The sequence below is a fragment of the Tachypleus tridentatus genome, chromosome 11 (assembly GCF_004210375.1).
Source record: "Tachypleus tridentatus isolate NWPU-2018 chromosome 11, ASM421037v1, whole genome shotgun sequence".
Classification (NCBI taxonomy): Eukaryota; Metazoa; Arthropoda; class Merostomata; order Xiphosura; family Limulidae; genus Tachypleus; species Tachypleus tridentatus.
In genome coordinates, this window is record NC_134835.1 from 57,027,417 (window position 1) to 57,041,744 (window position 14,328).

Below are 14,328 nucleotides of genomic sequence, written 5' to 3' on the forward strand. Positions count from 1 at the left end.
AAATTCTTTCTATTCATGTGTACGTGATCCGTAATGTATAGATTATGTTTAGTGTACAAAACCTGTTTCTACTTTATCGCTAAAACATTTTCCCGTTTTTTACATTACTTTTATGTTCGAGCTGTGGCTGTTTAACTTCACAGTGAGTTGACGCATTTTGGATTGAGAAGTACTCATTGACCGTGTTTCTCCTCGTTTTCTGTTCTTTCTTTCTTCTCAGTTCTCCAGTGTGAGCGATAGCCCATAAATACTGAAAAAAATGCATTGGGTGACAAAGTTTTATTTATTTATTGTCAAAATCCATTACGTCTGTTATTGTTACTTCAGCGTAGAGCTGTAAAATAGGCTATCTACGTTCTGTCCACTGTAGGAAATTGAATGCCAGATTTTAGCGCTGTAAATCCTTGAATTTACCACTGACACAACGGAGGTTTTTTCATTATTTTGATCGTGTACAGAATATAGCTACATATTGTTAATGTTTTCAGCCTACAACTTTGTTTTCTCCCCTCTTCAGTATGGTTGTGTTCAACAAACCATTTCTATGACGTGCTTCATGTATGTTTTGTTTTTTGAATACCGCTCAAAGCTACACGAAGGATGTCGACACTAGCAGTCTCTAACTTAACAGTGTAAGACTAGAAGAAAGGCATCTAGTCCCACCACCCATCGCCAATTGTTGTGTTACTCTTTTACCAACGAATAGTGGGATTGATCATCACATTATAATGCCCCACGGCTGAAAGGAAAAGTATAATTGATGTGGCGAGGATTCGAACCCACGACCCTCAAATTAGGTGACGAGCGTCCTAACCACTTGACCATGCCAAGCTTCGTGTGAACACCTTCCACACGAGTTTAAACAGTTGTCGGTATACTGTTCTTTCGAGAGTCCTGATTAAATAAATAAATCGAGAGTATTTTTCTTTAAATCCAACAAAGTTCAATAAAAATACTCAGTACTTGTATAATATTAGTAAACATTTTTTTTATGTTTGTCCTGCACTGAGTTATTCTTTCAGCAATCCTTGTACGATGAGCTTTACTTTTTTAGCATATCATTGAAAGTTGCAAAAAAGGTTAAAGATTATGCCTTTCTGATCATATTTTAACTAATTATTTTAGAAAACATATCATAAATGAACTTTAAAAAGTTATTAATTATAATACCGGCAAAAAAACAACTTGCTATTACAAGAATGAGCTTTAAATTTTGTTGCCAACTTTACTTGAGCTAAATATAACAAATGGAAATTTACGAACTAAGATTAATCGCATAAATAAAGAACAAATTGTTTTGTATTCATTAGCAAAACTACTAGCTTGAAAGCATTTTCTTTACTAAAATTCAGTTTATACACGCGTAACATATTTTTTTTTATAAAAGTTGTTCGGTCGTAACTAAACACAGAACTACACAAACGAGTATCGATTTCTCGCGGAATAAGTCCAAAGACATGTTGCTGTGCTATTGGAGGGCATTCCATAAAGATGATTGCCCTAAAATAATCCATACTATTATTATACGCCTAATAATGTTGATAATTAGGAGCTCCATACAGACGTATGTATTAATATGTTCTGTTTGATAGAAGGTGAGTTAAAAGTCACTGGTAAGATAGAGTAGATCACAGGATTAAGATACAAAGTCAAAATAACATGAATGCTTGTAATGGTCAGTAGTCAAAAGATGTAGTCTACTTGAGTATACCATGAGATAAAATTTAGAAGCCATTTATATAATGTCGTAATAAACACAGAATTAAAACTTTAGAAGTCCATTGCGAATAACGCATTTTAGAAAGTCATCGTACTAACAATATTCTACTTATGATTTTCCAAGTCAATAGTTCATGTGAAAATACCTCATTAACCACACATCCCTTTATCTGTATATTTTCATTTTATTGTTAGAGGTACGAGCTATTATCGTAGAACGAGTGGGTTTAAATAAAGAGAGATTTTGTGTTTTCAGAAATTTTAAGGATACAAAAATACAAATATTTTACTGCAAAATAACTAATTGGTGTAAAATATACTGTAACGCACATCAGAATCTGTTGTAAGATGCTGAAGACAGAAGCATTAGGTCATCGAAAGCCAATAATAATCAATTTTTAAGTATTATATTTTAGAATATCTCTTAATGCTAAAACACGGAACAAGACTTTAGCACACTGATGATAACACGAATTTCAATCATGTTCTGCCTTCATTATATTACCAGTAAGGGCCAAAAAGATGTCCAACTTTCCATTTCCCAAGACGATGTCTAGAAAAGTAGGAACTGGGAGGGCTGTTTACTTCGCCATCGTTTGGTTTAATTTGAGTGACCTTTATCTCGGGATTCTCGTCTTCTAGTGAATACGTGGTGTGCATTTTCAAAGGCCCACCTCCGGGACCCCATCCTCGAGAATAGAAGAGTTTTTTAACCGGAAGAGAGTTAGTTTGTCCTTGGCGTGTCTTGCCAGTCTTCAGATCGCAAAAGCTTCCATTACGATTGGAATTAGACAAAAGTCTGTTCAACTCTCGAGATTGTGAGTTTTCATCATTTTGATTCAGCCCTTTTTTGTCTCTAAGTATTGTGAACAGATGAAAGAAACTTATTTTCTGGTTTTCTGTTATTTTTTTCTGATTATGAAAAAATTTTGACTCTTGCGCCATTTTATTTTGTTGAGGAAACTCTAAATCATAAACTTTGATGGGTTTTTTTCCAAGTCTAACAGCATTCATAAGATTATACTTAGGAAGATTAGAGATCCTTTTAACATTCTGAAGCAAGTTGTGCTTTTTAACTATGTTCCCTGTGGATCCACGAGTCAAATGTTCATATAAATATTTTGGTAAAGTATTTTTTTCACCAAGAAGATCCAGTTCAGCATGATCTAATCCATAAACAAGTAATCCATTCTCGATTTCAAATCCTAAAGAGTGCCGGTTCTTAAAGTTGTTGTTACTTTGTAGAGGTGTAGCCATTAAGAAGGGGATGGTTTGTTGTTCATTTCTTGGAATATGAGAAAGCGCGTTCAGCACTTTGTTAGACTTTTCTTGTATTTTATAGGGGAGAATTAAAGTTGTTAAATCACTATTAATTATTCCTTCGGCCATATGCCGTTTGTTGACATGATAATATCTTTTCTTATGTTGAACTATCGGGAACCAATGATGTCCGACACGTCGGTTGACCAAGTTATCCAGCTGCAGGCCAAAGTCATTATCGCCATTTGATTCATTTGTGTTATCGATACTGTTTATATAAGAGGAAAGGGGATGGTTGAATACTTGAGGTAAGCAGCAACATAAACACATAATATGAAAAAGAAACAAGTATTTTCTCATCTTTTTTTTTCCTTCTACTGTGGCTACCTAAATGTAAAAAAGAAAGACGGAAAACTATTAAACTTTAGTAATGTCATATACGTAGAAATAAAATTTCAGTCAAGAAAATTGAGGTAAAAATTGGTTAGAATACTGTAAATGCAGATTATATTCCTTTTTCTAATTATTTTGTTAAACGTCTTCTTTTTATATTAATCACGAAGTATTATTCACTACGTAAAAATGCAAAAAAATAAATTAATCTGAGCCGATGAAAAGCCACAAATGAAATAAAAACAGTGCTTTTACTTTCAAATTTATAGTAAAATGGCATAAATAACCCATGTGAAAAATTTATAACATCGACGAATGTTTCAGAAAAACCATAGGTAAATCAAAATTATAATGAAACAACCTTTCGGTTACTAATCGCTTGTAGTGATGAGTACTGATGAGTGGTTGCCTTCACTCAGTCACTAATTTCAAATTACGGATGTCTGCACCTCAACACTATGAATGAGTGTGAATCAAAGCTGTAATGAAAATTGTAAAACTTGGGTGAAATGTTTGATAAATACCCTGAGACAAAATTATTTTATTTTGAAGCCTGGAACGGCCAGGTGGACTTAGGGCGTTCGACTCCCCGTCCCATCAAACATGCTCGCCCGTTCAGTTGCAGGAAGCATTATAATGTAATGGTCAACCCCGCAATTCGTTGATAAAAAAGTAGCCTAAGAGTTAGTGATAACCAACTGCCTTCCCTCTAGTTTTACACTGCTAAATTAGAAACGGCTAATGGAGATAGCCCTCATGTAGCTTTGCGCGAACTTCAAACCAAACCATTTTATGGTGGACAACTCGACTGACTGCCGAAGCAGGATCCTAATTGCGATGGGTGACCAGTGAAGAACGCAGAACCAGCTAGCTCTCTCTTATGTGAATTAAATATGTATCAACTTATAGTTGATCTGTCATCTTGAACCCTTGATAAGATATCAAGGAAGTTCCAAACCAGATAGAAGATTACATTTTGTTTGTAAGTCTAAAACTTTTCTTCACAGATCAATATTTGTAATAACTGTTATTTTAAATTATGTTATTGTTTGCATATTAAAATATGTGTATGTGAAAATAGAGAACAATGTGAATCAAACTTGTTGGCAAACATTATGAATTGGATACATATTTATTTATTTAACTCGGTTTCGGGTTATTAAAATTGTAAAACGTAGCAAAAAGCCCATGTAGTAATGAGTACTATTGATTGGTCTTCCCTCAGTTACTAATCCCTTGTAGTAGTGAGTACCTTTGACTGGCTGCCTTCACTCAGCCACTAATCCCTTGTAATGATGAGTACTGTTGACTGGTTGCCGTCACTCAGTCACTAATCCCTTGTAGTGATGAATATTGTTTACTGCTTTTCTTCACTCAGTCACTAATCCCTTGTAATGATGACTACTGTTGAATGGCTGCCTTCAATCAGTCACTAATCCCCAAAAGTAATGAGAAACGTTGACTAGTTGTCTTCACTCAATCATTAATCCCTTGTAGTGATGAGTACCGTTAAAAGGCTACTTTCTCTCGGTTACAAATTGCTTGTAGTGGTTACTTTCACTCAGTCACTATTCCCTTGTAGTGATGAGTACTATTGACTGGCTGCCTTTTCTCAGTCATTAATCCCTTATAGTGACGAGTACCGTTGACTGGCTGCCTTCACTCATACACTAGTCCCTTGTCGTGATGAGTACTATTGACTGGGTGCCTTTCCTCAGTCACTAATCCCTTGTAGTGATAAGTACTATTGACTGGCTGCCTTTCCTCAGTCTCTAATCCCTTATAGTGATGAGTACCGTTGACTGGCTGCCTTCACTCAGACACTAACCCCTTGTCGTAATGAGTACTATTGACTGGCTGCCTTTCCTCAGTCATTAATCCCTTAAACTTTAAGGCTTAAAGTGATGAGTACCGTTAAATGGCTACTTTCTCTAGGTTACTAATCGCTTATAGTGGTTGCCTTCACTCAGTCACTAATTCCAAATTAAAGGTGTCTGCACCTCAAAACTATGAATCTTTGACTCAGTCGCTTAGCACATGCCAAAGAAGTGTCACTCAATTAAAATACCAATACTGTTAACAAAGAACAAGCTTTAGCCTTTTTTTTTTCAACTAATGAAAAAAGTTATAATTTTAAAGACGTTGTAGTGTTTCACACTTTTCAATGAAATATCGATTTATTTTCTAGTTGGTCCAAAACTTTTACTTAAACTTTAGATTTAAACTATTTTTTTCTAAATTTCGATAAATTACAAAAAAAAGAAAACTTGCAATTGAGCCTTCTGACAGCCTACAATTCAGTCTGACAATAAAATAATCGTTCAATCATGGCCAATATTTTATTAATCTTACGGGAATTATACGTAGGTTTTAAGACGATTAAGAATAAAAATCTAGATTGATTTCTCAATAACTTTATTAAATCTTTAATTGGAGTAACAACAAATATTCTTATCTATAACTGATTGTTGAAATTTTATCACGATAAACTGAATAAATCATGAACTGATGGAATCCAAATCAGTTGTTACTCAAACCGTAGTCCCGTAAAACATGGATATTAGTGGAATTGATCCATTTCCTATGCGTCCGTTATCGAATTTATGAATAACCTTATGATATCCCTTCCATGAGTCACAAACTATCTGGATTTTTGAAGTATTCCTTACTTAGTAAATCGCATCATACTGTTCACATGTATTCAGAAAAACAAGTTTTGTAATGAGTTACATACAATTTTCCTTTTCGTAGTTACTGAATGTATTTACTGATAAAATAAGAGTAAAACGATAAATATTGTAATATTCCTCTGTTGGCAGTATCCGAGTGTTTCGTCTTGCAATTAAACCATATCCGGATTCGTACCTGCAGAGCAAAAATTTTGAAAAAGGGGGAAATAAAGTAGCATTCGGTTTGGATAAAGAAGAGTGTCCGAGTTCCATTTGGTTTTGGATAAAGAAGAGTGTCCGAGTTCCATTTGGTTTTGTGTAAAGAAGAGTGTCCGAGTTCCATTTGGTTTTGGATAAAGAAGAGTGTCCGAGTTCCATTTGGTTTTGTATAAAGAAGAGTGTCCGAGTTCCATTTGGTTTTGGACGAAACCTGACTTAGTATTAATTTCTTTCTCATAGTAATTATCTCAATAATTACAAGAAACTTGTTCAATTATGGATTCCACTCGGACTTATTAGTGTGCTGTCCTATTGAATATTTTCCTACAATAATGTCTTACGTTTCATGCTCAATCAGAAGCAGAAACTCTCATACTGAATCCCACTTTTACCGTATAACATCAAACCACATTCTAAGCTGATTTAAATGTATTTATACCTTTTCATAAGACAACATGGCTACGTTCAAAATATTTTTAAAGGAACAAAGTTTAAACACTAGTTCTTAGCAAAAGCAAGAACAATTGCGTTTTATGCTAACGGTAAATTTCAAACAACTAATTTATTGCACTAATTAAAAACAGAAAGAAATAACGTCTTACCTAATCTCTTTGTAAGTTTGCACGGAAGAAAACAAGAAGAAAAGTAATAATCGAACGCGAGAAACCATTAAAACATTTGTTAATTTAAACTTACTGACAAAAAGAGGAAAAACAAACAGGTCTTTTTTTTTTCAAGCGAGTGATTCTATAAGCACTGTTAAAGCTTCATTAATCAAGTTTCGACGGAATACTAGACGATCTAAAATAGGATCTTACTGATGCCTGTTTGTAACCAAAACTTAGATGTTCAGACTTGAAAATTAATTGAAAACTAACTCTCTAGTAAATCTAAGAAAAGAGAATTGACCGCTGATCAGTGTTACCAGATTTTCTTATTGTTTGTAATCTTTAAAAGAAAGTAATGGTTTTTCTAGGAAAAATATAAATAAAATAAAAAGAAGAAACAAAACTGCTATAGTTTTTTTTCTGTTTACACAGTGTTTATTATTAATAAAATATTCATTCTTATTTCTCATGTCCAAAACCAAAAAGCCATTTTTTTTTGTTTTACCCTGAACATTATACACTTCTAGAACTGGTATGCAAAATTCCATTCGTCAGCTTTGGCTAACTTTCATTTTATAGCCACGTGTCAGAAAAATTCAAAATTTGTAGTCTCCCTAATCTATGTCTACCAAAAAACAAATATATCACAGTGGTATTAATGTGAAAAGTTTGACTGTCCAAAAGGTAATACGTGTTTTAAAATGGTTATCAGAATAAACTATATTTCATAATTAGTCACCAATAAGGGAAATAACTCCAAAAACGAAAGCATTCAAATCCAGTAGTAATACTGGATTAATCACTTGTAACATGAGAAAACACGGCCAGCGGATCCTGACTTTTTTTTTTGAAAGTGTTACAATATACACTAATGCTTGTGCTAGTAGCAATTCAGTCAGCAACTACTTGACTGAAACTATTACTTAAAACCAATTCTTCTCTTGTTCCACCCAAAACTAGAAAACTCATCTCGGATATTAAAGAAACAATTTTACTCCCTTCAACTTAATGATAGACTAATATTCATTTTTACAGAAGTTCCCGTTGTTTCTTTCAAGAAAAAAATAAAAGTTTGCATTTACACTTAATTCTCGCTAGAGTCAACTTTAAGTCGACAACAGGTGGAAGCCATCCTTGAAATTGCAATCATTGCCAATTCTGTAAGTTCACGCAGGAAACTAACAAATTTTCCGATAAAGACAACCCAAAACAGTACAAAAATCATTAAACCCATAACTTACTCTACAAAAAAGTTATTTATTTAATCCAGTGTCGAAAATGCAACTTCTAATATGGGGGTGAAACCAAAGCGGCCATACGGGAATCTTTTAAAGGTGAATTTTCAATAAATTTAATAATTGCCTTAGAAACTGTACTTTGGTTAGATATAATTCCTGTGTGGTTGTCATATTTTTAAACACTTTAGTTTTTGAGTAAAAAATATAACAAAATATGTGAGTCCTCGAACTCAAGTTCCTCTCGGTCGTTCGGCTGTTTCCGTGACGTTTTACAACTATGACGTAATAATTGCCAAACACGCTTCGTTGCGCGCCAACCATTGTGTTTCTTTCAGTGTTGGTGTTTTATGTAAATCTATCGGTGATTTCCTTCGAATTACATACTTTCTGATACTATTTTTGGTCTTGATATTGCTACTATATGTTTGTTTCATGATAACATGGTTTACTGCGTTGCTTGTGGTTGTAAAAATGGTACGGCATCGGGCAAAAGCTTCTTTTCGTTTCCGTGCAAGGAGAAGGAACCAACAAGGTGGCGACAGTGGGTGCGGATGGTCAATAGGAAGAACTGGACTCCTTCACACTATGCAAAGCTTTGTCAAGATCACTTTGAACGCTCATGTTTTGTGTCAGATCCCACTGTTTTTGATTGAGACTGAGAAAACCATCGGCAGTAGACAGGATCGTCCCCACCATCTTTCCTCATGTGGAGCTGAGAACTGATCTCAGCCTGCATCGTACAGGTTCCACCCCTCTGAAGCCATCCCTTATCATCACGAAAAGAACAATCTTAAAAGTATGTGTGCAGTATAAAGCGATAAACAATAACTAGTATAATATAATAATTTAAAAAGTACAAGTTTTTGAAGAATGTAACTAGACATACATATTTCACATTCATGAGCGTGTTTTGCATTTGTGGCACCTGAAAGACAGTAAAACCTTGATTTTCTAGTCTAGGCAGTAAACAAATCTATCCCATATAGAGTATATTCCAAGTTTAAAAGCTGGTAGATCATTCTGTAGATGTTTTTGTATCATTTTTAAATGTGGAAAAGTTTGAAGAATTCCATTTTTCAAATTTAACATTTCAAGATCATTTAACTATTCGGACTGCTACATCTAGTTTGATTTTATAGACAGAATTATGACGCATAATTGAAATTCATTATATTAAGAGTCATAAATACCCGGTACAATGATTGTAGAAGGGCCGAGTATTAGTTACCATCGTCGGCAAAGTATGAACAAATAAAACCCAGTCTGTAATACCAATAATTTATAAACACCAGACAGGTTTCGAGATGCTTAAAATTGCACGTGAAATAATACAGACCATATTTGTTGTCATGACTTAGGTTTACCATTCTTCCACTGGAGGTATGACCGACTCGCAACCGACCTGGGCGCTATCAGTATCACTCACAGTTCCGCTACTCTCTCTCGTGGAACTGTTCTCATCACTAGAACTTGTCAGATCTGTGTCAAAAGTAACTGTCCTAGGTTCGTTCAGAGTAGGTTCGAATTGATATGGCGCTACTCGACATTGTTCAGAACACAAAGTCAAAACAGACTCCGCCCCTTTTTCTCCGTATGCACTGGTCATGTTTATTTGCATTCAACGCGCTGGCGTTGGCGGTTTGTTTGGCAACTATTACGTCACAGTACTTTTCCTAGCGGCAAACGTAAAAACTAAAACGTTCGGATTGCCGCTCGGAAAGGGCTCTTTCTGCACCAAGTTCTATGTTTCATTTATTAGCACATATTCTTTATAAAAAATGTGAACCTGCAAAATTAATCAATATGAGTAGTTCTTTTGACTGCAAAGTTTTCTTTTTTCTGTAAAATTCACCTTTAATAATCACAAATTAACAAACAAAAACTTCCGGTTGCAAAACATTTTAATTCGTCTATTATTAAACTAACGGATATAGAAACAAATTTGATATCTAACCAAAACATGGAAATTAAAGAAGCTTGCTGGATGGATAACACTAATAAGTACTTTAACACCATATGGCATCAGTAAAAAAATCTGAGATAGTTGACTTTCAACAGTAAATTCATAATTAAAATTACATTATTAGTATTAGTCATGCTTTAATTACTCCATATTGCTATGATTTCCTGCACATTGCGTCAAATTATTATTTTCTCTATTTCCCGCCAACTTTTGCCACTATATTATTTTTATTGTTTATTTTATTTTTATAGAAATTAGTTAATAATTCTTATAATTATTATCCCACTTAAGTCTTTTATGTACCTTATACACCTCCTTAGCACAAATTAAACTTGACACAGATAACTCTAGACCAATTCATATTGAACAACGGGTTTACGTGACGTCGACGTCCGCTCCTATATATATTTCTTTACATTCGCATCATCCTTCATTCTTTTGAAAAAGAATAGTGAACTATTCGAAACCGCTAGAGTTTTGGTTCAGTTTGAAAACATTACTTCTTATCAGTCGTTAATAAGTATATATTTTTTTAAAATATGCCATATCAGAAGAAAGAAAATAATTAATAAAGCTAAAGCAAAAACAACCTCCCCTTCATACTGCCACTCTCGTCTCCAGAATTCATTTGGCACATAGCTCAACTCATAACAAGACTGTCACCTAGTTTCACTGCTTCTTGAAGGTTTTTCTGATATGTTAATATTCTTCAATGTAAAACGCTTTTGGATACTTTCGGTAACGTGTGTATTATTAACAATATCATGATCTGACATCTATATATCTTAATGTTGTGATGATCAAATTAATGGTATAAGTGTCGAGAAGCTTGCGTGTTTTATTAAAACACATTACAACATGCAACGGTAATATTTGACCGTCGGTAACATTAACAACTCTTGACTGAACTTCGCCTATATAATTTCAGTTTTTTTTTTAAATTCCCGTGAATGCTTAGTTATCTTCGCTTTTGTGTCGTTCATCTTCCTCATTCACGAAGCAATCGGATGAAAGTTCAGAAACTTACGTTTATCTATTCGATTATTCTGTGATACACTGTTACACTTCCTGGAAGTTTCTGGCTGTAGACTCACAGGTTTACGTTCACACTCTGTTACTCAAAAATCCTGTTTTATGAATGCGAAAGTTTTGAATTATCTTTCATACGAATGTAGGTACACTGGGAGATTCGTTAGTTTCTCACTATCCCTTTGTTAAATCAACTACTAACTTTAGGAAATTTAAAATTCCTTAAACAAATAACGGTTAATATCATAGAGTAACGACTTTAACGCTGGCTGACCTATTGCAGAATTAAACTCTGTGTGTAAACTTTGCTATTTCGAACCACACGCTCTAAAGAAACATGCATACATACACACATGTCTTTCAGCCTACATTAAACACTTTGGTCTTTCGCCTCTAAACATATCACGATAAGAACTTTAACGCTGTCTGACCTATTCCAGAGTTAAAACTCTCCATGTAAACTTTGCTATTTCAAGCAACATTCACACTGAAGAAACATATATATATATATATGTATACAAGACCTTCAAATTACAATAAAAACTTTGTTCCTTCGCAGTGATAAGTAATAGAGAAAAAAATAAACACACACAGCAAAAAATGGGAAAACAGAGAGCTGGATCCTATCATTAATTTTACATCCAGACTTAATTAAGAGTACGTTTACGTTATTCTGTAAATCCAAAAGATCATCCTTTAATTGCAAAAAAAACACAAAAAACCTGCGAAAACGTAAAGAAACAACATTAAAATCAGTTTAAGTAACGCTTTGATTTAAGACAATAGCCAGGATTTCTGTTTCAGTTTGGTGTGGAATATACCTTTCAAAATAGTTCACTCCACCTCAATAAAGAAAAACAACAAAAAACATGTAACTCTCAGAACTCAATTTGGTTTACCATTAGCATTTTGAGTATTTTCCATTTACGAAGTAATGAGCTATGAGGTTTTTAACAATTTATATGGAAAAACTCATTACCAATATACTTTAAAATACAATCTAGCAATATAGTAAAATACAATACTTTAAAATATATTGTCTATGTTCTTTCCTTCTCTTTTTTTATGTGTATGTGTGCATATGTGTTGTGTGCATATGGACGAAAGGCTACCTCCAACCCCACCCTGTTCGGCCCTGCTCCATTGACTATAACGTACTACATAACTCATAATTCCAATCATGAGATTTTTAATCTATTTATTTTAATCATTTCACAATATATAACATAATAACCATTTCTTGACTAGAGGTCTTTGCAATTTCTGCAAGTTGTTTTATTTGTATAGGAAACACTCACAAGTTATCTTTTAATCGTCAATAGTTAAACAGTTTGTATCGCATAAAAAAAGAAGAAAAAACAGGTCGGTACGTAAAAGTTACCTTTATCTTTATTCTTATTTTAGCAAATTTGTTTTGTAATTAAACACAAAGCTAAATAACGGACTATTTATGGTCTGCCAATCACGGGTATCCAAACCTGGTATATAGCGTTATAAGTCCGAAGACATACTGCTGTGCTACTAGGAGGCTTTAGCAAATGCGCGAGTCTCATAAATTACATTACTTTTTCTCACTTTCATTAAAAAAGTTACGAAATAAATTTTGCAACTGCATCAGCGAAAAGAGAGAAAATCACCACTGTCACCATTTGATTTTGGAAAAAACGATTTCCTTCCTTTGAGACTAACAAACAAAAATAAATTACCTATACGTTTATGAACCAATTTAATTTAACTTTGTTAGAAAACTATAAATTATACACGAAAAATACTCTAACCCCATTTATTTATATTTACATGAATTATATATATAGTGCCTAGTCTGTTATAACATAATATAACATAACATAATATAATATAATATAACATAACAGACTGTTATAAATATATAATGCTTAGTTTGTTATAACCAAAAATGGAAACAACGTTAATAGCTAAGTTAATAAATAAATTGAATTTGTTTGAATAATAGGGAGAAAAGTGCCTAGAACAGAAAATGTGAGACATCTTTTGCTATTACCTTTCATAAAATTTGCAGCAATATAACTATTATAATCAGGTCGATAAGCTAAATTATAGTTCACACGATATGTTATTAGTTAAGGCTATGATACTTATCTGTACTGGGCTATCAATTAGTGTCTTTCTACCGTAGTGGTGGCTGGAATGTTAACTTCTAAAGGTAAGTTTATTTAACTTACTTACATCCCCCCCAAATGGTAATAACTTATTTTTATTTTTTCATTTAAGTTTCTTCTTCTTTTTCTTCTTTACTTTGGCGAGCAGCCACCTTCCCATAACTCTCTAATATTTCTAATATTTTTATTTCTGTTCCTGTATTTTGTTATTTTATTTCTTATGTGATACTGGAGAATGGAAATTAAGACTGATAGACGGTGTATCTCAACCACAGTGTGGGTGGATCCTACTTCTTGTCACCTCCACAACCTAGGGTACATTCTGCATCTCACATTATAGCCCGTACCCTTGGATCCTTTCAGTTGTGCAGCGTTTTGTTATTTTCTATTATTGTTGTTTCGGCTTGTTTTTTTTGTTTATAACAAACTAACATTAGTCATAGGTTTGGATTTGTTGTTTTTAACGCTGTACTTCCTTTGATTTTGTTTTATTTTTCTTAACTCTTCAGTATTAATATTTTCTTTAAATATATTCAATGTATGTGATTTGTTGCTGAGTATGTGCACTTTTCCACTACATTGTTCAATCTTTATGCAATTAAGTGTAATAGCCTTAACGAATGACATATATAAAGATATACATTTCATAAAAATCTAATTAATCATTTAAGTTCGGTTCCATTTTCAAGAAACTAATATATTTATTCTTAACGATACATTACGTGAATCTTAGTAACAGAATACATCATAAGAATTCTACTAAACTCTATCAAAGTAAGCTAGAAAGCGACACAAGATCTTACCTTTCTTGTAGGTGCAGAAATTCGTGGACAAAAACACCTTGGAGGCAACTTAAAGAAGTGGATGAAGAATGCCTTGGCTTATATAGCCAAATACATCAGTTTAAGCTCAAGCATACAACAATTTTTGCTTCAAACTGCAATATACAGCGCATGTTTCTAACCAATCAGCGACGTGAAGGTGGGTGTCGAAAAGGCAATGACTCTCTATTACATTTGTGAATATGTCAATTTAACACCAAACTACTACACTCAGTTTTATAGTAACTTATGCTATATTTGAACTTCTCAT

General features: G+C 33.5%; 1 protein-coding gene across 1 annotated transcript; it reads right to left on the minus strand.

Annotated features, from left to right (window-relative positions):
- Positions 1 to 1,945: 1,945 nt before the first annotated feature.
- Positions 1,946 to 14,075, minus strand: LOC143231501 (uncharacterized). The gene is made up of 2 exons (XM_076466035.1): positions 14,040 to 14,075; positions 1,946 to 3,366 (listed from the first exon to the last, which is right to left on the minus strand). The coding sequence occupies exon 2, from the start codon at positions 3,337 to 3,339 to the stop codon at positions 2,221 to 2,223; it is 1,119 nt and encodes a 372-aa protein (XP_076322150.1). The 5' UTR covers positions 3,340 to 3,366; positions 14,040 to 14,075; the 3' UTR covers positions 1,946 to 2,220.
- Positions 14,076 to 14,328: the final 253 nt, after the last annotated feature.

Excerpts from the sequence above, each read along its gene's own strand:
- LOC143231501 (XM_076466035.1), bottom strand. The coding sequence starts at position 3,339 with ATGAGAAAATACTTGTTTCTTTTTCATATTATGTGTTTATGTTGCTGC.